This window comes from Carlito syrichta, unplaced genomic scaffold (genome assembly GCF_000164805.1).
Source record: "Carlito syrichta isolate Samal-C Ts95f unplaced genomic scaffold, Tarsius_syrichta-2.0.1 Scaffold306756, whole genome shotgun sequence".
Classification (NCBI taxonomy): domain Eukaryota; kingdom Metazoa; phylum Chordata; class Mammalia; order Primates; family Tarsiidae; genus Carlito; species Carlito syrichta.
The window spans coordinates 98,200-122,427 of NW_007250852.1; the positions used below are offsets into that span (position 1 = coordinate 98,200).

General features: G+C 34.6%; 1 protein-coding gene across 1 annotated transcript in view; it reads left to right on the forward strand.

Moving 5' to 3' along the window:
• Nucleotides 1–953: 953 nt before the first annotated feature.
• The window catches only part of LOC103265691 (complement factor H-related protein 3-like), a gene marked incomplete at its 3' end in the record, with an annotated part of 87,792 nt that continues 64,517 nt past the window's right edge, over nt 954–24,228 (forward strand). Inside the window, exon 1 of the mRNA XM_008063339.1 lies at nt 954–1,071. Within this exon, the coding sequence (XP_008061530.1) occupies nt 954–1,071 (118 nt within the window). The remainder of the gene's footprint in view (nt 1,072–24,228) is intronic.

Genomic DNA, 24,228 nt, shown 5'->3' on the forward strand with positions numbered 1-24,228 from the left:
TGATTCTGGTATTAAAGGTTTAAATTATCTTTTAGTCATCCCATGAAAATGGAAAATTTTCTCAAATATTATATATATACCTTATAATAATTTCATCTTCACTCACACATACTTTTTTACACAACTCAGTCATCTGAATTCTGTGACTTTACTTCCCCTAAAAACCTGAATTTGATGAGGATAATTATGTTAATAAGAGAATACAATTCATCAGTGAAATATATTGATATTTATTATGATTGTTCATTAAGATACATCATTATTCATACAGCTTTTTGTTTTTCTTGCAAGTGAAGCATTGTGATTTTCCAGAATTAAAACATGGAAGGCTATATATGATGAGGATGCATATCGGCTATCCTTTCCTGTACCCATTGGAGGATATTTCTTCCAAAGATTGTAGATCAGAGAGCACATAAGTGATTACAATTAAATCTTACCAAAACAGGGCCAAGAGGAGTTGTTTAAGCAAAAAGACCAAAATAGATCTTTACTGCTGTGAAGAAATCTTCCTGAAAAACCACACGAGAAATAAATAGAGACTCTACTAGAATATCTCTGTAATGCATATATATTTTAATTATAAAATCAAAAGATAAATAGCATTGAATATTGATAATTATTGTACACATATTTGGTAGTAGCTTTAGTTTTTCTTAAGTTATGCATTTTTGGGTTCAATCATATTTAAAATTACAAGTTATTTTATTCAATTTATTTTATTATTTAATTTATTATTACTACTTATAATAATACCAATCGATAACATTATAATTAATTATTTGTTTTTATTATTTAAATATTATAAGACAATTTTAATATACCATTCATGTTTAATAAACAATTCATATTTCTCATTTACTTTCATTTATGTATCATTTTTATGGTCTTTAAGACAATGTATTTTGAGTGATTTAGTAAATGGAAGTTTTCCCAAGTGTAAAAAAGCATACATGCAGAGTCAATCTATAAAAGTTGACTGCTATCCTAGCTACAGTCCTCCAAATGAGCAGACCTCAATTACATGTACAGAGAATGACTGGTCTCCTCCACTTAGATGCCTTCTTGTCAGTAAGTGAACTGCTCTCAGATTTCCTATGTTCATAATTTTCTAAGACTCCCCTCCAAGAACTTTGGCAAAATGTCTTTGTTGACTTCTTATTATGTCAATGAACCTATTTGGTTTTATTTTTTTCAACTAGGTATAAGTGAATATATAAATTTCTTGATAAGTATATAGCAAAATAATTGCTCCTATCAACAGACATTAGTCAAGAATACAGTAAAAGAATTTGGACACAATGCTAGTTGGGTAAATGAAGTCATATTATCAATAAATGTATATTGAAAACATTTAGTCATTTGACTCAAAATAACATAAAATTATAGTGAAAATAGAAAATAAATACAATGATAGTCAAAAATATCACTATATATATAAGCAGTGATATAACTTTTGTATTATAGCAATTTATATCTAAGATTCTCTAAGATATGTAATGAAAAATGAATTTTCTGGGTCATTGTAGGAATCTTAGTAATTCCGAATATTAATCCTCTTTCAATTATATGTAATGCAAATTCATTCATTTATGTGGCACATATTTTTCTTTTTTTATATGTTATGAACATAAATTGTACAGGTAAAATTAGGGCCTCATTGTGGTCCCCACATCACCTTGTTTGAGATCAGGTATCCTTATTGATCATTTTTATAACTAACCCTGAATTGTAACCCACACCTTTAAAATAAAAATTGAAATAAAAATTGTGAGGGAACTTAAATTACTCGTTGAAAAAGATACCTGCACATGCATGTTTATTGCAGCATTATTCATGAAAGCAAAAACAGAACCAACTGTGCTGCCCATCGAAAGAGGACTGGATATAAAAAATGTGGTACATATATACATGATGGAATATTATGCAGTCATAAAGAAGAACAAAATTATGAACTTTGCAGAAACTTAGATGGACTTAGAGTCTATAATACTCAGTGATATATCAAAGAAACAAATAACTGAGTACCACATGTTCTTACTCATAAGCAGACTGTGAAAAATTATCATAATACTATAAGAAAGGGATTGGCAGTAGTGGGAAACTGCCGGGGGAGGGAGGGGGGCACACTTCATCAATAAGAGTACCTGATGTTAAACCAGGTGAAATGGGACACAAAGTGAGGCCCAAACTTTACCTGAACAATGACCATTTGTATATTTAAACCTGAATTGTACCCCACATCTTTAAAATAAAAAATAAAAAAAATTGGAAACTAAAAAAAATGAACAAGGTTGTTCATTTTACTAAAAATTACCAATAGTTTTTCATGGTTAATTTTTTGTGTCTAGAGTAGTAGTTCTCTTTAAAAACAGAGACATTATACTACTTTTATTCTAAAATGCTATAATAGTTTTTTTCCTTTTCTAATATTTTTAATTCATTCTGTGTTGATTTTATTCATGATGAAAACTATATTTCATTTACATAAAATATAAGAACTCAATTTTCCTCAGCAATACCCTATTTTTCTCATACAGTATATTACAAGTATACTTATGATATATACATATGTATATGAGCATTCAAGAATGCCCTATTAGTAAATACTCTTTCCACCAGTGTTCCAGTAGCCTTCTATTCTATTTACTATAACAAAAATTGATATCTAGTCATGACTTTTAACCCTAACTTTTAATATTAGTTTTTGTTGAATTTCATCATTCAGTGTCTGATGATCCTACTATTTTAAAATTTTTTTCTGGCAGACTAGTAGAGGCTAATAATTTGCCTTGATTTGATATAAAATTTCTCAAACAACTGAATCAAATTGTATGTAATATCAAACAACTGAATCAACTGAATCAAGTTGTATGTAATATCAAACAACTGAATCAAATTGTATGCTATTTGCTTTGGTTTTGGAATTGGCAGAGTCAACCACTTGTAATCCCTCCTTTCCTCCCTCTTCCTTCCTACTTTCCTTCCTTCATTTCTTTCTCTTTCTTTCTTTCTTTCTTTCTTTCTTTCTTTCTTTCTTTCTGTCTTAAGTCTGTCTCTCTCAAGTTGTTTATAAGAATTTTATTATTTTATACTTCATGCTAGGCTCTGGACATTATTCAGGCTATTAAGGTATTTTATGCTCATCATATAATTAACAGATCTTAGCTTGATCATCATATTGAGATAGAGACATTATGTCATTAGTATATATTCCATCATCTGTGAATCACAGTACTTTACCATTGATGAAATCAAAATCTCTCATAACCAGTTTGCGAGAATAGGCAGAGGGCTTCAAATACACTTAAGTGACTAGAATAGATATATATTAGAATATATTCTGTATGCAGACCCCCTGTTGTTTCCTTTGAATTAGTCATTTAAAAAGTTATTCAAATGGATCACAGAATACCAAATCCCCTTAACTTGTTATTAAAATTTAAATATTAGTACCATTTTGATTTTTGCTTCTGAAGATACAGCAGTCTCCCTGTATCTGTGGGAAATAAAAGATACAATAGTTCTCCCTTATCAGTTGGGGACTATGTCGCTTTTTATAAACAGGGAAAAGTTCCAAGACCCCAGTTGATGCCTGAAATGATGAATAGCTCAAAATCCTATATATATAATATTTTTCAATCTGATAATTGAAAAGCTACCAAGTAACTAACAGGCAAGTAGCATACAGAATGTGACACGTGGAGCAGTAGAATGATTCATGCCCCAGGTAGGCTGGAGCTGGATGGCACAAGATTTCATCACACTAATTAGTACAGTACATTTTAAATCAGGTCAGGAGTGATAGATCAAACTTTGGAAAAATAGATCATGCAGAAAAATGTAAAAGCATGGTCCAGCAAGAAAATAAAACTAGACTTAAATGAGTTACAAGAAAAAGAAAATGAGGTCATCATGATCAGTGAATTGAACCTATGGTTTTCCCTCTCCTACATTATGAGTCAGTGGCACCACCAGCACCTGGGACAGTGTCCCCACCTTCAAAAGGATTTATATCCAAGGCCATAGCATAGGTGTCTCATCTCATCTCTCATCTCATACCCAACAGGAAACTCAGTTGGGCCAGAGTGCCACACAGAGGGCAAATTTCTCTGTGATGACTACTAATAGGAGGTGTTAATGCTGCCACAAGTCACTAGTGATATTTATCTGGGTTAATCCTTTGTTCTCCACCTCAGCCCTGTTTTATTAGAAAAACAATATGCCCACTTATTGAGAAGATTTGAAGGAGATAAAGAGGCTGTTCTCCATATCTGCTACCCTTAGCCCCACTTGGGCAGATGTCCAAAGTTTCCTTAATATTTATTGACTTGAGAGGAGTGGATAATGTTTTTAGATAAAGCTAGAAATGAAGTTGACATTAGGCATGCTGACTACGATAATTCAATAAGGACGGTTACTCGTGTTGTATTTTCCACCTTTGATCTTGGATAGAATGCAAACACTGGGGGTAGACCCAAACTCAAACATTATCAAAACTGCATTGTGGCCAACCTCTACCAAATAGAGGCCAAGAAAAAAAGCCTCAAGTCAGATTCAGGAAGTCAAGCAGCCTAATGAAGGTCTCTAGTTCCACCCAAATAACACCCTCCCACATTTCCCACATGGAGTCTTTGGTCCCAATAATGGTAGAAAACAAGCTTTTGCAACTTATAGTAGATGCTGTGTCACTTATTCAATGCTAAATACCTTATTGCCCAAACATTCTTCAGAGATTATGAAGGTTACTGGGTCTTGCAAAAAGTACTGTTGGGATCATTATTCCAGCCTTTGAATTGTCAACCAGAATAAGCTCATTTAACACAAACTTTTTTACACATGTCTCGAGTGACTAACCCTTGGTTGGAACAATACCTCTTAACAAAACGTTATGCTAAGGTGACTTTTATCCAAGATATTCAGGTGTCTCCATAACAAGCATGTGGTCTGCAAACTGCATTACTGCAACTGGATGTCCTTAAAAGCATTACCTTCTCTGAAAAGATACTATAAGAGGTGGGTCCAAGAGCACAAACAGATGGGAGGCCAGAAAACACAGCAACTGCAGCCTCAGTACAAGTCAAGGTTCATGCAGTAGTAGCACTGGGAAATCTAAAGAAGTATCCTCTGAGAGAACGGGCATGGTAAGGCATTTAGCTTCTGCTTAGGCCTTCCTGCAGTATGGGCTACTTAGATCTCATTGGTCTCCTTGTGACATGGTCACTTTGCCAGTACAAAAAAGGAATGGAATTATGTACTTTGCAGCAACACAGTTGCAGCTTGAGGCTTTATTCTAAGTGATTTAATGCAGAAGCAGAAAAACGAATACGGTTTGTTTTCATAGGTGAGAGCTAAACACTGGGTACACAAAGACATAAAAATGGGGAAAACAGGCACTGGGAACTCCTAAAAGAGGAAATGAGTAAGGGAGGCAAGGTTCAAAAACCATGTTCCCTATTTCTAATCAAAAGAAGCCCAGCCACACCATCATACAATAGATCACCAACCTGCACATATAAAACTTGAATCTGAAATACAATTAATTAAAAAACATTGGTCATTGTCATGAGGGATTGACTTTCTTGACCTTGAGCTATCACTGCTACTTGTGATCTTATACAGGGAGCAGAAAATTTTACTTAGATCAACCAACCACAGCACATATCCCACACTATGTATTCCTTGTTGCAACAGAAGGAAGGTTACTGCCTTACTTCTAAATATTGAAGAGATAGCAGCTCTTCCTCCTGGGTATGTCATTTTGAGGGCTGTCTCCACTCTAAACCCTGCTACGTTACTTCACCAAACCTTTCTAATCTAATAATGATTGCTTACCAATTATTTAGCAAATTTATTCTAGCCAAGCTGACATTGACCAATTTTGTTTATATAATCTGGACTTAGAAATGTTCACTGATGAAAGTAGTTATATGGTTCAAAACAACAGAAAGCCTGGTATGTTGTGGTTACCCTGCAATAGGTCCTAGAAGCAGAGAAATTTCCTCTGGGTACATCAACACAGAAGGTAGAATGTATAATCCTAATCAAGGCACTCTCACTAGGTAAAGACTCCTGAGTGACAATTTACACTAATTTCAGTTTTGTTTGTTTGTTTTTACTATGCTCACAGGGCTATTTGGAAAGATGGAATGACTAACTTCTTATAATTAAAAAAAATAAGCATACTGAACAAATCTTTGCCTTCTTAGACACAGTCTTGGAACTCATGAAGGTAGATATAATACACTCCTGAACATCAATGGATGGACAAATACATAGGAAAATGATTCACCAGACAAACCATGCCACCAGAGGAAAAAAACCCAAAGCCTTGCTAATTTCCTTAAACCCTGAGATAAACCTCCGCCTAAAATCCCCTACTTATTCAAAAGGAGATTTTAAAAGATCACTCAGTTGGGACTTTGATCCCAATCAAAGAACCCAGGGCAAATGAATATATAATACTAAAATAAGGTCTCACGGCTCAAGCATCTTATGACAAATATTATCAAACATATTCATGACATCACACATTATGACTGGAACACCACCCTTCAATAAATCCAGAGCTACTTACTGGGCCACATCTAAAAAAGTAAGTTTAAAATCCTTCATTTGAGCCCAGAACAACCCTAAGGCTTGTTCTACATCCCTGACGCCAGAGAAACAAGCAAGAAGTGAAGGACTATGAAGGACTGGCAAATTGATTTTATCACGATGCTGAGAATGGCTGAACATTTAAAATATTTGCTTGTATTTACAGATACCTCTTCAGAATAAATTAAAATGTTCCTTGGCAATTCTGAGAGAATATCTGATGTCATAAAAGCCTTGCTAAAGAAGATCATCTCCGGGTTTAGATTGCCTGTCTCCAACTAGAATGACAATGGCATGACCTTTGTAGCCCGAGGTCACCAGGGATATATTGCAGGCCCTCAGGGTGACCTGGGATCCCCATACAGTCTGGAGACCACAGTGTACTGGAAAAACTGAAAAGATAAAGCATATTAATAATAATTTTTGTTAAAAAAAACACTTTGCCAACATTTACCAAGAATGCTAACTTAACCTGAATTACAACTTTTCATTGCCCTGCTCAGAATAAGGGAGGCCTTCAAGATGGGATTAATAACTTAATATCCTTTTAAAATCCCATACAGGAGACAATTCCTCTTCTCTCCTTTAAAACATAGGAACCCCTACAATATTCATATAAATAAATATATATTATTGAACATGTGCAATCTTTAGATCAGACTTTATATTTATGAAATTGCTTCCAGCAGACTGTGGTATCCAGCTGACATTCCCTTGCATTGCATCCAACCTAGAGATTCAGTTCTGCTCAGGTCCTGGAAAAATCAATGCCTGAGGACCAGCTAAAGCCACAATAAAAGAGGCTATACAAAATATTACTGAGGGCTCATTCCTCTGTCAAGTGTGCAGATATTAGACTCTGAATGCTTTACAGTAGTATAAAATCTGCTCTATCCCACTTTTGACCTAGCAAGAAATGTTGGGCATCCCCTTTCACTATAGAGACTGTAACTACTCTAAATGGAGAAATAAACTTTTAGTGGTTCTCAAATATCTTTTCAAGGAAAAATTAGATAAATAATTTTAATAAAATTAGGCAAAAAATCATGTCCTTTTGACTACAATCATTATTTTGAGCATAATAGTTATTTTGTCATCAAAATTATTTATATAAAAATATGGATAATATTTCTGCCTTCCCTTTTTTATTGATTGCTTAATACATAAATTTAACTCAAAATTGTCATGATTATTATGGCTGCTAGTCATATATATTTTAGACATCCTATGCCTTTTATATACCTTACCTTCCATTACTTGGATGTTCCTAAAATTTAAAAATGGTCATACTTGTTTTAAAATTTTAGTCACTACTTTTGCATTACTACAATGCCTACCTAGACTGGCATAACAAAACTGTCTTTAAACTGTCTCAGGATATTGCTACTATAGGAAATTTATCAGATTGTTGGATCTGCCAGCAGCTCTCCAAGACTATTAAACATAAGCATTTTCCATTAGTCATACCCATCACTAAATTCTGAGTGTTCTATATACCACTACATATTTAGACTATTCTGTTTCCATGGCTTCTTTCTTTTTTATAGTACACCATGAAATGCCTACCTCATGTTTCAATTCTGTCTCATTCTATCATACTTGGAAAATCATTCCCTACCACAGGCTCTCCCAAACCAATGGCATACTGGGTAGAGAAATGCATCCATGACATGGAAAGTAAAATTCAAAATCTCCCCCTCCTATGTCAACAACATCTTCAGCTGGGATATCACACAAATACACTATGGGGTACCTGTGATAAAAGAGAGTCATGACTCAAATCCAGTTTGTCCATGTTCCCCAGGAATAAGTCCATCAATGAACACAGTCAATTGGAGGCATTACTTGTGTACCTACTGAGTACATGTTCATTTGTAGCACATGGTCAGACCCCCTCCTGTGTTAGGATATGTCCATTGGTGTCTCCATAGCCTGAATATCAAGAACACTGGCTTACTGGAACACTTTAAAACTTTCTTCTCAATTCATCCTAGTAATAAAAGATTCTTCTCACTTCTTCACAGACTAAAATTAGGGCTGCCATGTTATAATAGACTAACTATTGATTTTTAATTCCCCTTAAAATGTTTTTTTTTTTTTTGCTTATTTTCCCTTTGTCTATTTATTTATTTATTATTTTAAATGTTTGGGGTCCAATTCAGGGTTAGGAATACAAATGTTCATTATGCGTGTACCCTTACTGATGAGGAGTGCCCCTCCCTTCCCTGACAGTTCTCTCAACTGCCAATCCCACTTATGTTCCCCTGACATTTTCCAACTACTGCTAATCCTTTTCTTATAGTATTATGATAATTATTCAAGGTCCATTTATGAGTGAGAACATATGGTTTAGGTTTTTTAATTTTTATTTTATTTTAGAGACGTGCTCTTGCTCTGTTGCCCAGGTTGGGGTGCTGTGGTATGATCCTAGCTCACTGTAGCCTGGAACTATATATAACTAACTGAGTTATCCTTCCTCCTTAACATGATACTTTTGCCTGAGTATTCAGAGTAGCTAGTACTACAAGGTTATTTCACCACACCTAGCTAGTTTTAAACTATTTTTGTAGAGATGGAGTCTTGCTATGTCACCATGCCTGGTCCAAATCTCTTGCCTCAAGTGATTCTCCGGCCTTGGCCTCAAAAAGTGCAGGGGTTATGGGTGTGTATTAACCCACGTGGCCTTCATATGGATTTTTCAGGTCAGCCTGGGCTTTGAGAGTGTCAGCTCAGTGGGTTGGCCAGCCAAGGCCCCAGAAAGGGTTGTCTTGAGGGACTGGTAAGCTTAGACCCAGAAGTGTTGACTCTAATGGGTTAGCAAGTCAAGTCCTGACGGTGTTGCTGGTTTGTTGGGCTGGCAATCCTAGCCACTGGAATGTCTCAACTTCAGAGTCTCACCTTCTTCCTGCAGCTCTCCTGGTTCAGCCAGTTCCATCCACTGGCAAGTCAGTTTCTGGGCTTCATGACCCTTCACCTCTGACGATCTTCTGCTGCTCCTTAGGTCCCAGCTCTTCAAGGTAGAAGTTCTTGTCTCATGCCCAGGAAGAATGAGAGACACAGAAAGTGAGAAAGCAGGATTTATTGAGAGAACAGAAAAACTCCCTCAGTGTGAGGTAACTGAAGGGGTTCCTATTTGGAGCTGAAACCTGAAGGGGTTCCTATTTGGAGCTGAAACCTGGTGCTTATATAGCCCTAAATTCAAGCTGATTGGCTAACTCTAGCTATGAACTGATTGGTCTGTACTAGCTGTTTCTGATTGGTCAGTGTTAAGGACCAATCAGCAGGAATTAGGGGCCCAATGGTGAGCTTATTGGTTACTTTTTGATCCTAGCAGTGAGTACTTAAGCTCTGGCTTGAGATGCTCACAGGGAGCTTGTTTAACAACTCTGAGCCTGAGAGGCATGCTGGGAGTTCCTACATTTTTACCAGAGGACCCGCCTGTCTGCCTAGCATTTCTCTAGCTAGCTCCTGTATCAACCTAGTACAGTATTAGTAACTGTAGATGACATGCTGTACATTATATTTCTATATCTTACTCATCTTATAAATGAACATTTGAACTTCTCACAAACATCTTAATGCAACAAAAGCAGCAGTGGTGGGTTCTAAAATGCAAGTTTTGAGTATGATAATTGGTGTCATAAAATTTTGATGCCTACATCTAATTATCACACATTAAACATGATACTTCATTTTTATTTCATTTGCCATTTAAATTCACTTAAATGAAGTGTTTACTACACTTAAATGGTTTTTTTTTTACAGTTTGTTTGGAAAGAGTTTTGAGAAAGAATCTTTGAACCATTGTATAGCATTCTACTTGAACCTGAAAGTCTATGAAGAATATTTCAACATTACTTAGCATTTTTATGTTCACTTTTTCCACTTTTAGATACATGTGCATTAACAGAAGAAATTATGGAAAATTTTAACATAACGTTAAAGTGGTTAGAAAAGCAAAATTTTTATTTGAGAACAAGTGGGAAATTTGAGTTTTTATGTAAACATGGATGTCACCCAAAAATACCACAATCATCATCTCAAACGATGTTCAGAATGGGAAAATAATATATCCAAGCTGTGAAAATATTGTGGATAGTGGACATTTCTCAGATTACTATTACAATGAAGATGTAACATTTACTTCAATTCTTTTATTATTAAGCTAGTACTCGTTGTTTAAATATTGTTTAATTTTATTCATAAATGAACACTTGTGTGGTTTGTGATAATGTAATTATAATCTGAGACCAATGCTTTACTTGTCAAAAGTACCATGTATGCAATTTATAAAATATTTATGGCAAGAAATTAGATACAATTATTTCAGAGCCCGTTTCTGTCTACCATGCTCCCACATCTTTTAAAGCTTTCTATATAGTTCTTGAGGTTTTCTGTTTCACAATAAATGGAAAAAATATTATGATCTCTATCTGAGATTATGTTACTTCATAAGCATGTAAAAATCAAACTGTTATATGTAATGTTAGTAATAAGATAAATAATTACTACTTATTATCAATAAATAAATGCACCAAAAATAACGTGTAGACTTCTACAGGATGTCAATCTAGCATACTTAATAATACAAACTAATCATAGATATTTAGTTTTCCATTCATAAAATTGAATTTGGTATATAACTATCACAACATAAACATACAAGGTGGTAAAAATCCAATATTAGTTATAAAAATACATGCATTTTCCTCTCTCTCTCTCTCTCTCTCTCTCTCTCACACACACACACACACACACAATACTTATTGCTTTGAATTAATGTTTGTAAAATAAAAGAATGGCAATAAAATAGATAAAATTCTATACCTATGTTTAGAGAAAATAATATTCTTTAACGCTTTTATTTATATTGATATACTCTAATATTGTTATCTTTAACAGACATCACTTTTAAACCCCAAGAATAACTTATTTTAAAATAAAGATGTGTAAACATCAAGTCAAACACATGTTGAGAGCTATAAATACCTCATTGGTAACAATCTTAAGATTGAATACATTTCACACTTTTAGTGTAGAAGAGAATTGAAAATTTTCTAATAATATGATTATGAATTGTTATTTTTATGTTCATTAATTTCAACTAGCATTAGTTAGTTAATGTTACTTTTAACCAGAAATATTTCTAATTTCTAAGAGAAATGAAACCTTTATGTGAAAATAAAGTTAATATAAATAATAAAATAATTTTATCAGGATACATTATTCTTCTTATTGCTTAAAATCTTGTGGATACTATATGAAGGACACCCTCTTGTTAGTGATCCTGATTTAGACAAATTGGAGAGTTAAGAATAGCTAGGTTTCACAAATTTAAAGGACTATTTTTATAATTGGCAGGTTAGTTTTGCAGTAATATTAACACATATGAGTATATTTCTATTAGTACATTCGGACAACTATTACCATAAACTATACGGTTTATAAAAAACATAAATTTATTTTATAAGTTCAAGATTAAGATGCCAGCTGATTTGATGTCTGGTGATGATTCCCTTTCTGTTTCATAAATAGTGTCTTTTACCTATGTATTCAGAATGTTGAAGGGTCGAGGAAACTCCATGAGATTTCTCTGTAAGGCAACTAATCCAATTATGAAGTTTGAACCCTAACCAATAATCACCATCATGGTTAGGAGGTAACATACAAATTTTGCAGGTACATTAATATTCAGATCACAGCATAGGGATGGAGAAAGATATTCCAAGGAAATGGAAACCAAAAGAAAGCGGGAGTAGCTATATTCACAACACATTAAAAATAATTTAAATCAATCCTGTAAAAAGAGACAAAGATCAGTGTATAGTGACAAAATAATTACATCATCAAGAAAATTTAATTATTGCAAATATATGCACTCAACATGGAAGCAACTATATAAGAAATATTAACACATCTAATGGGAGAGAAAGACAGCAATGAAATAATATTAGGGGGCTTCAATCCTCCACTTTCAATAATAATCTAGATAGAAGTCAATAAATAAACATCAGACTTGTATTATACTAGACCAAATGTGCCAAACAGACCTATACAGAACATTCCAAACATCAATAGTAGATACACATTTTTCTCAAGCACACAAGGAACATTCTTTTGTTCTTCAGGATACATCCTGTGTCAGACCACAAAACAAGTCTTAAGCAATGAAAAATATTAAAAACATATCAAGTATCTTTTCAAACACATGGTATGGTATTAGAATTTAATATAAGAGAAATTTTGGAAAATTCACAAATATGTGAAAATTAAACATGTTCCTGAATAACCAATGAGTCAATAAAGAAATAGGAACATTTATAAGTATTTTAAGATGATCAAAAATGGAAAAAACTACATGCCAAAACTTATGAGATGTAGCATAAGCAATTCTAAGAGGAAACATTATGTATATGAAAGCCTACAGAAAAAAATCAAGACATAAATTGTAAAAACCTAACTATAGCTGAAGAAACTAAAAATAAAGAATATAACTTAAAGATAGCAAAGGAAGGAAATATAGATCAAAACAGAAATAATGAGATAAATTCTGAAAAAAAATGGTGAGAATAAACAAAACTAAGAACTGTCTTGTGAAAAGATAAAAACAATTCAGCCAAACTTTAGCTAGACTAAAAACAAAAGCAGAAAGAAGACTCAAAGTTAGAAATGAAAGAGCAGATGGTACAGCTGATGCCACAGAAATACAAAAGATTGCAAGAGAACACTATAAATAATTATATATTAATAAATTGGATACTCTAGAAAAATCTATTATATTTATAGACATATACAGTTTAACAAGACCAAAATGTGAAGAAGCAGAAAATTAGTACAAACCAATAAAAGTATAAAAATGATTAAGTAGTATATAGTCTCCAATCAAAGAAATGCAAGACATGATGTCTTCATTGCTGATTTCTACCAAACATTTGTAGAACACCAATCCTTCTAAAACATTTTCAAAAAATTAAAGTCAAAACTCATTTAAACTTATTTTATGAAAGTAGTTTCACGGCTGGGCTTGGTGGCTCAGCCTGTAATCCTACGCTTTGGGAGGCCAAGATGAGTGAATTGCCTGAGCCGGCGGGTTCGAGACCTGCCTGGGCAAATTGGAGAACGCTCATCTCTACAATAAATCAAAAATTAGCCAGGCGTGGTAGCGCGCGCCTGTATTTCCAGCTACTTGGAAGGCTGACGCGGAAAGATCATCTGAGCCTAGCAGGTCGAGGCTGCGGTGGCCGGCAGCCGCCACTGCACTCCAGTCTGGGCGGTGGGAGTGAGACTCCAACTCAAAAAAAAAAAAAGGAAAAAAGAAAGTAACTTCACCTTCACATCAAAGCCACAGAAGATACTACAAAAAAAAAAAAAAAAAAAAATTACAGACCAATGTTCCTGATGAATATAGATGCAAAAAAGTTAAATGAAATATAGCAAGCTAAGTACAACAGCACATAACAAATATCATTAACTCTGATCAAGTGAGATTTATGCCTGGGATGCAAAGATAGTTTACATATTCCAATTAATAAATATTGTACACCAAATTAACAGAATGTAGAGCAAAAAATATATAATCATCTTGATGGTTGTAGAAAAAGCATTTGACAAAAGTTAACATCTATTCATGATAAAATCTCTCAACAAGTTAGGTATAGAAGAAATTGCCTCCAGACAATAAAAGTCATATATTTTATAAGCATATTTCTCAAAGAACTAAAAACATAACTACCATTTGATCCAGCCATCCCACTGCTGGGTATGTACCCAAAGAAGCATAAATCATTCTACTAAAAAACACCCACACTCGTGCTTATTACAGCACTATTTACAATATCATGGAAACATCCTAGGTGTCCACCAGTGATGCCTTGGATTTAAAAATATGGCATAGATTCACTAAGAACAAATTACATTCTTTGCAGCAAAATGGATGTAATTGGAGGCCATTATTCTAAAGCAAATTAACATAGAAACAGAAACATGATTACTGCATATTCTCACTTATAAGTTTGAACCAAACACTGGATACACACAGGCATAAGAATAGGAAAAAAAAACAGGCACTGTGGACTTATAAAGGGAGGATCGAGGGAGGGGAGCAAGTGTTGAAAAAACACCACTGGGTACCATGCTCACCACACGGGTTATGGGCTCAATAGAAGCCAAATCTCATCCTCATGTATTATACCCATGTTTCAAACATTCACACTTATCCTTGAATCTAAAATTCAAAAAATGATGAGAAATTGAAGAAACAAATAAATAGAAAGATATCCCATGTTCAAGAATCAGAGGAATCAACATTGTCAGAATGTCCATAATTCCCCAAACCCCTATATCTTTGCAATCTTTCTGAAATTCCAAATGCATTCTTCAAAGAAAAAAATCTTAAAATTAATATGGAATTTCAAAAGCTGCCAAATAGCAAAAGCAATTTTGAAGGAAAAAAGAAAAGCTGGAGACATCATACTTTTTTATTTTAAGTTAAGTTGCAAATCTACCATAATGAAAATAGTGTGATCCTGGAAAATAATGCACATAAGATAATGGAATAGAATAAAAAGTTCCTAAATAAACCCATGCATAAACATTCAATTAATCTTTGACACAGCACACAGAATACACATTGGTAGAAAATAGTGTCTTTGATAAACGGTGTGGGAAAACTAAATATTCACATGCAAAAGAATAAAATCCGATTCATAACATGTACAGAAAAATCAACTAGAAATATGTGAAATACCTAAATGTAAGACCTGTAACTATAAAATTTATCCAGGAGTACATATGAGAAAAGATTACTGATGCTGATCTTTGCATTATTTGGGGGGGGCATATGTTAACAAAAGCATGTGCAGCAATAGCAAAAGAGACAAATAAAACTACATCAAATTAAAAAGCTTTTGCGTTACAAATGAAACACTCAACAAACTGAAATACAAACACCAGAATGAGAGAAAATATTTGCAAAAAAATCTGATAAAGGATGTAAATAAAATCAGATAAATAAAAAATATTAAAAGTTTATTATCATCTAATATGAGAAATCTCCATCAAAACAAGTGATACAAATCCTTCTTACAGAAGTTATAGTACAGTTTAAAAAACATAAATGAGAAAATGCTTTGACATTTTTTATGATTGGCTATTATACATAAGCATCCTCAAAAATAGAGTTTTTCTTAAAAAATATAGCCTATAACTAATTGGTTTAATGTTATTAAATCATACTGACAAGGACATAATTCTTGCTTTTAGAGTTTATGACTAGAGATAGTGTTTGAGAAAAATTAGGATAACATAAGTTTTGTTTACATGTTACAGGCAACTGACCTTAGAGTTTAAATTATGCTTTCAATTTTATTTTTCTTTAACAGGGTTTAATATAAATATATATAAAATTTATACAATTTGATAGCAAAATGGCAAATAACGAATAAAAAATAGACAAAGCATCTGAGCTATTTCATGAAATAAGGTGTAAAAATGACTAACACCTGTATGAAAAAAAGTGCTCCATATAACTAATCATCTGGTAAATGAAAATAAACTACAATGAAACATCACCTCACACCTGTTAGGATAGCTATTATTAAAAAGTGTAAAGACAAGAAGTGTTGTGAAGATGTGGACAAAAGCGAGACTAATGCATCTAAACTGGTACAGCCATTATAGAAAACAAATGATTCTTCAAGAAATTAAAAATAAAACAACCCTGGGATCCAGTAATCTCATTTCTGAGTACATGTTCAAAGGAAATGAAATCAATATGTCAAAGAAATGTCTGCATTCCTGTGTATATTGCAGCATTATTCACAATAGCTATGATATGATATATCAATAGATGAATGGATAAAGAAAATGTGATGTGTATATACAATGGAATACTATTCAGTCAGGAAAAAAAGAGGAAATCTTACCACTGTCAACAAGAATAAAACTGGACAATGTTAAACTAAGTGAACTGAAGCAGACAGAAAAATACTACTCCTGCATGATCTCATTTACATGCAGACTCAAAAAAAATTGAACTTATGAAAACATGGAGTAGAAGTGTAGTTATCAGGAATTGGGTTGTGGGATAAATAGAGAGATGTCTATCAAAGGGCAAAAGTTATAAGATGAATAATTTCTAAAGACCTAATGTACAGCATAGTGACTGCAGCTATTAATAATTCATTATGTACCTTTTACAAAGACTGTAGATCTTACACATCCTGACAGCCTTCATACACACAAAAGGAAACTATGTAGGTAATGGATATGTTGATTAGCTTCATTGTCATCATCATTTAAAAATGTACATATAATGTGTTTAGTTGTACATGAATTACACAATTTCAGTTTTCCAATTATATTTCAATACTGCTGAAAATGAAATGATTACTAGTAAAAAATGGAAAGTAATATGCCAAGAATATTAATTCTAGGTGTTGAGAATAGAAATATATTATTTATAGAAATGAATAAATCATCATTATACTTGAAAAAAGATAAGATTAATTTCATTTTTATTCTTGTGTGTATCAGTTTGAATTCACAGATTTTTTTTTTCTCAACTTGTTACAATCAAGTGTGGCTCTTATTTTACTTGAAGCACAAATTGTCCCTAATTAGGCTAATGGGTGTCCCTGGAACATGGTTTTTGATTGCCTTGACATATTCTCATTAGTCTTTGAGCATTTATCTATTTGTGTTTTTAGCATAACATGGTGATATAATATCACTGTATTTTTCTCTCCTCAACATTCAAAATCATGCATATTTTCAGGAGGTCTGATTCTTTTTATTGGCAAATAGTATTAAGAGCTCAAAAACTGTGAATTATTAGTATTGGATAAGAGTTTTCAATACTATTGAAATATCCTTATTCTTAGGGTCATTGGTAGTCAAATCTTTGAAAAATTCATAATATTAAAAAGTTACTATTTTCTATTGGCTGTTGCATTCAACTTTAATAATATAGGTGGTCAAATAACATTTAAGTAGATTTTGTCTCTGTTGATTCTGATTTTAATATTCATGAAAATATTATAAAATGTGCAATGAGAATATTACTATTTGCAGTTTAAATACTAAATCAGGATTGAAATGTCTTTGAGTTAATTTAAAGTCACAAGATATTTAAACTGAGTGTGAATACAACTTTCAGAAATACCCTGCCATAATTTTTATCTCCATTTCACTCTACTGTCAAACTTACAGTTTTCTTTAACATTTATTCTTCACTAAGCTTTTCTTTCATTAATCTTTACTAAGTTTTTACTTCATTTTTAGGGATTTTTTCTTTTATTTTTATGCACTAACAATGAACTGTCTAAAAAAATCTGTTTATATTAACATAAAAATGTAATATTTAGGAGTAAATTCAACCCAGATGTCAAAAACATATATTGCAAAAATAATAAAAATGGATAAAAAAGTTGAGGAAAACACAAATGAATAGAAAAGTAACCTTTGCTAATGCATAAAAAGATTTAGCATTATTGTATTATTAAAATTTTCATATTACCTATAGTGATGTATAAATTCAATGTAATCCCTTCTAATGTTATTTTTTACAGAAATAGAAAAAAACTATTTGAAAATTTGAATAAAGTTACAAAAGACCCAGAATAGTCAAAGAAATTTTGATCAAAAAGAACAAAGTTGCAGGCATCATACTCCTAGATTTCAAAATATTAAAAAGCCATTGTAGTCAACACAGCATTGCACTGGCATAAAACATGGTAGGTGATATAGTTTGGGTTGCTGTTCCCCCTATACCTTATGTTGAAATGTGATCTTGAAGTTGGGGGTGGCACCCACTGGAGGTGGTTAGATCATGGTGAGGGATTCTTCATGAATGCTTTACTGTCATTCTCATTGTAATGAGTGAGTTCTAATTCTATTAGTTCATGCCAAAATTGATTTTTTGAAAGAGTCTGATACCATACTCATCTCTTTTCTTGCTCCTGCTCTTGCCATATGACGTGTTGACTTCCCTCACCTTCCTTAAGAGTAAAACTTTCTTGAGCCTGTGGGTTCAAGACCCGCCTGGGCAACGAGACTTCATCTCTACAATAAATCAAAAAATCAGCTGGGCGTGGTAGTGCAGGCCTGTAATTCCGGCTACCTGGAAGGCTGAGACGGAAGGATCGCCAGAGCCCAGTAGGTTGAGGCCTGGCCACTGCACTCCAGTCTGGGCAACAGAGTGAGACTCCAACTAAAAAAAAAACAACTTTCTTGAGACCACACCAGAAGCCAAGTAGATCCTAGATAGCAGCACCATGCAGATCTATGAGCTAAATAATTTTCTTCTTTATAAATTACCCAGCTTTTGTTATTTACAGCAATGCAAAATTAACAGGTAGAATACATCAGTCAATGAGATAAGATAGGATGCCTTGGAAATAAACTAAATCTGTTTTTTAAGAAAAAAAGATGACAAGAGTACATAATTGGAACAGAATCAACTCTTCCATAAATTCTTCTGGGAAAGTTGATTATCCACATGAAGAAGAAAGAAATAGATCCTTATCTCATACTACACACATAAACAAACTTAGACTCGATTAAAACTTTGGCATGGCAAAGGAAACTAACAGAGTAAAGAGAAAACTGACGGTTTGGGATCAAATATTTGCAAACCATATATCTGGTAATGAGTTAATAACCAAAATATGTAAGAAACTCAACCTATTTTAGGAAAACAAACAATCAAACAAAGGGCAATGGACCTTAATAGACATTCTCTAAAGAAGAAATACAGAGAGTCAGGAAGATGGCAGTTGAGTCAGTCAGGCTATGTGAGTCCTGGTGTGAGTGAGTGAGTGTATGAGAAATTTTGTGTACATGCTGGTGAGTGAGTGAGTGAGTGGACATGGTAGTGGCTCACTGAGTGAGGACTAGGGAGCTAGCAGTCAGGACTCTCCTGGTGCAGCAGCTGGTGCCACCATTGCTCAACTTGGACCTTAGCGATTTCCAGATCACAGAAGCCTAGTGCCATTTTTAAAAATCAAAAACCTTTCCTGGGAAGGAAATGATGGGAGAGACTGACTAAGTGGTGGCTCGAGAGCAAGTGGTAAGGGCCCTCCTGGTGCAACAGCTGATGCTGCAGCTTCTCTGCTTGGTCCCTGGCTCTTCCCAGGTTGCAGAAGCCAAGTGCCATTGTTTTTTAATGGCCAAAAGTTTTCCATGGACAAGTTTTTTTAATGGACAAAAGTGTACAAGAGAGGCACACCAACACCATCTTGAAGGCAGGGCAGGAAAGTGCCCCGATTTGCTCACCACAGAGCAACAGACTCGATCTCTGCGACTGGCAGATCAACTACTCAGGAGTTAATCATGATCCATATATATCCTGAAAGCACAAACTTTGGAGAGACCTGGAGAATGCTGAATCCCAGGGTCCCCACCCCCTACAGTGATCCAGTCATGGGACAAATAGTATAGCCAGAAAGGGACAAGGAAGATCAGTGTTGAATCTGGGGTTAAGTCAAAGGGTGTGACCAGACAGGGACAAAAAGATCAGTGGTGAGTCCAGGGCTGACCCAAACCGCCTCATGCCCAGCAATCCTCTGAACATCAGATCCACACAGCTGGGCCACGACTAAGAGGGAAAAGCCCAGGTGTTGTCTTAATAGCAATCTCAATAGGAAAACTCCATTCCAGGATAGACCTGACTGGGGCACCCCTGTGAGCACATACTTGGGGAAACGACAATCCTGCTCTTCCCCCTGGAGAAAATCTCCCAGATCATACCAGAGTGGAAAGGGGGGACTGCAGCCCCACCGACCTTCACTGCCCCTCCTCCTTCCGGACACTGGGGAGAGCGTGAAAGAGGAGAGACCAGGAGAGGATTAGAGGAACAATTACATAGCCTGCCACAAGAGGGCAGAGTTTGTTCTTTTTAAAATTTTTTTAACTTTTAAAATTTTTTGCTTGTTTGCTAGTTCATCTATTTTTAAAATATTTTTCCTTTGTGCATGAATGTGTATGTGAGGGTTTGATCTGCATCCCCATCATGTTTTTCTTTTCTTTTTCTGTTTCTTTATTCTTTTGTTTGCTGTTTTCTGTGTATGTGTGTATGTGAATAACTGATCTTTCAATTTTTCTGTTGTTGTTGGTTTGCTTTTCAATTTTTCTGTTGTTGTCGGTTTGCTTTTGCTCTTTTGTCCTTCTGTTTATTTTAATTTAATTTAATTTTAGTTTAGTTTAGTTTAAGATGTGTGTCAATATATGTGTGAGGGTTCAATCTGAATTCCTTATTTATTTATTTTCTGATCTTTCTCTTTTCTTTTTTTTTAATTAATCAATATTTTTTCTTATGGTTTTGTGGGGTACAGTTAAGGGTAGGTGTACAATGACGTTTCATTCAGGCACCCTGTAGATAAGAAGTGTTTTCCCATCCCCCGACAGATATTTGCTACTGTTGATCCCATCCCCCTCCCCCCCATAGTTTCCCAGTACCATCCGTCATTTTCTCATAGTATTGCATTGGATGTTCAAGGTCCATTATATGAGTGAGAACATGTGATATTCGGATTTTTGTTTTTGTGAGAGGTCACTCAGTATTATAGACTCTAGTTCCATCCAGGTTGCAGCGAAATTCATGATTTTGTTCTTTTTTTTTTTTTTTTTTTTTTTATGGCTGCGTAGTATTCCATCGTGTATATGTACCACATTTTTTTAATCCAGTCCTCTTTTGATGGGCAGCATGGTTGTTTCCAGGTTCTTGCTATTGTGAACAATGCTGCGATAAACATACGTGTGCAGGTATCTTTTTTATAGAGTGATTTGTGTTCTTCAGGGTATATTCTCAGTAGGGGGATTGCAGGGTCATATGGAAGGTAATTTTTAAAGCTTTTAAGAATCGCCATACTGCTTTCCACAGAGGTTGCACTAGTTTACACTCCCACCAACAGTGTAGAAGTGTTCCCTTTTCACCACACCCTCTATAGCAGCTGTCATTTTTTGAATTGTTGATAATTACCATTCTGACTGGAGTTAGGTTGATCTTTCTCTTTTCATCTCCATTCACATTGTGCTAGGGGTGGTGTATGTGTGTATTAAGTTTTCTTGTTTTTTTTTTACTGTTGTTTTGTTTCACTTTGTTGTTCCACTTTGTTTTGAGGTGTGTGTGTGTGTCTGTGTGTGCATTCAATTGTTTTTTGTTTTGGTTTCTGCTTTCATTGCTCTGTAATTTTTTTCTTTATCTTTATCTTTCTTTAAAAAAAATTCTTGACCATCGTATTTCACTACATTTTTCTCTTTGCTCCTCATTGCTATCACTGTATATCAGACCCAGGGGTACACACACATACCCATTGCATCACCATATAGCGTGGTAGTGGGGAGTGGGTCTCGGGGAACACAAACCACAATCAGTGAACACTGTAAGTTGCAAGTAGTTTCTGAATCTTAGCTCTCAATCTCCTATCTTATTTGACTTTCAAAACTACAAGACAGTAAATCTTTCCAACCACAGTCCTATTTCAAAATAGAACAAATTCAGAGACTGGGCCAGGGAAGAATAGATGTCTGGGCAAACACCAGAAAGGAAAGCCTCTTACATGGCACTGAATGACAGAACTAAAGAGAAAAACAAGATATCTATCACAAATAAGGAAAAACCAAAGGGAGACCACAGGTAATTTCAAGTGTAACAAAGAGAAATCTCTTGACAAATCAGACCTTGGACCTGAAACAATGGAAGTCACCAATTACTGGCCCCAGAAATAACAGGGATTAAGGAATGAATGGAAAGAGTGAATAATAAGAAAGACAAGATGCAACACAGAAAGAACTTGTAACAGAGATTTTGGCAATAACAAATTTCATTCAGGAAATAAATAACAAGATGACAAGCATGGAAAGCAGACTTAATCTAGCTGAAGAAAGAATCTCAGAACTTGAAGACCAGAACATGGAATTAACCTGATCTGTAGAAAACATAGAAAGAAGACTCAGAAAAAAAGAACAAAGCCTACAAAAGAGGTGCAATTATATCAACAGGCTGAAGTTATGCCTTATTGGGATCCCAGAAGAAGAAGGGAAAATGGAGAACAACTTGGAGCAAGTATTATAGGAGGTACTCCAAGAGCACTTCTCCCATCTCACCAGAGAAGTGGCCAGCCAAACATAAGAGATACAGAGAACCCCCACAAGACATCAAATGAGAAGACCAAAACATAGACACACAGTAATTAGCCTACACACAGTAGGCACAAAAGAAAAGTTTCTAAAGGCAGCAAGAGGGAAAAGTCAGACTACCTACTGGGGAAAGCCAATCAGCATAGCAGCAGACTTACCAAGAGAAACACTGCAAGCAAAAAGAGAATGGAGTCAAATATTCAAAGTCCTCAAAGATAAACAATTTCAACCAAGAATTTCCTACCTGCCAAACTCAGGTTCCTCAGCAATGGAGAATTAAAACCCTTACCAATCCCTAAGAGATTATGCAGCTTCCAGGCCAGCTCAACAGGAGACACTTAAAAAGGTATTAAAAAGAAAGAGAGAAAGAAAGAAAAAAATAAATAAAAAAAAGAATGACCGCACACTTCCCAAGAGAAAAGAGGGGAAAGAATCAACAGTGAATACATCACAAGAAGCTTGAAAACACACACATACATCAATCACAAAGCCAAAAGAAAACAAGCAAAGAAAAAACTTTATAAGAACCTCATGACAAGAATAAGCAATCACATTTCAATAATTGGCCTTAATGTGAATGGACTAAATGCATCAATGAAAAGACACAGAATGGCAAACTGGATAAGAAACAATGACCCAATTATTTGTTGCATCCAGGAAACTCATCTCACCAAAGGGATGCACACAGACTCAAAATTAGAGGATGGAAAATGAGTTTCCAGGCATATAAATCACAAAAGAAGACAGGAATCATGATTTTTATCAGACAAAACAACCTTTAAGATATCAAAATTTAGCCGGGCTCGGTGGCTCAGCCTGTAATCCCGTGCCTTTGGGAGGCTGAGGTGAGTGGATTGCCTGAGCCCGCAGGTTCGAGACCCGCCTGGGCAGCAAGACCTCATCTCTACAATAAATCAAAAAATCAGCCGGGCGTGGTAGCGCATGCCTGTAATTCCGGCTACTCGGAAGGCTGATGCGAAAGGATCGCTGGAACCCAGTGGGTCGAGGTTGCGGTGGCCGGGAGCGGCCACTGCACTCCAGTCTGGGCAACAGAGTCGAGACTCCAACTCAAAAAAAAAAAAAGATATCAAAATTTAAAATGAAACAAAAGAATACTATATAATGATTAAAGGTTCAATCCATCAACAAGAAATATCCATACTATATGTACCCAATACAGGAGCATTTATAAAGCAACTACTTTTTAAAGTTAACTTTAAAAAGATATTGACTATAGCACTATTATAGCAGGGGATTGAATACCCTATTAACAGCCCGAGATAGATCATTGAGCAAAAAATTCAACAAAGAGATACAGAAACTAAACGTGACACTAGACCACATGGACTTAATAGATACTTACAGATTATTCTTCCCACCAACCACAGAATATGCATTCTACTCATCACCACATGAAACATACTCCAAGGCCAATCACTTCCTTGACCATGAATCAAGCATAAACAAATTCCATAAGGTTGAAATCTAACCATG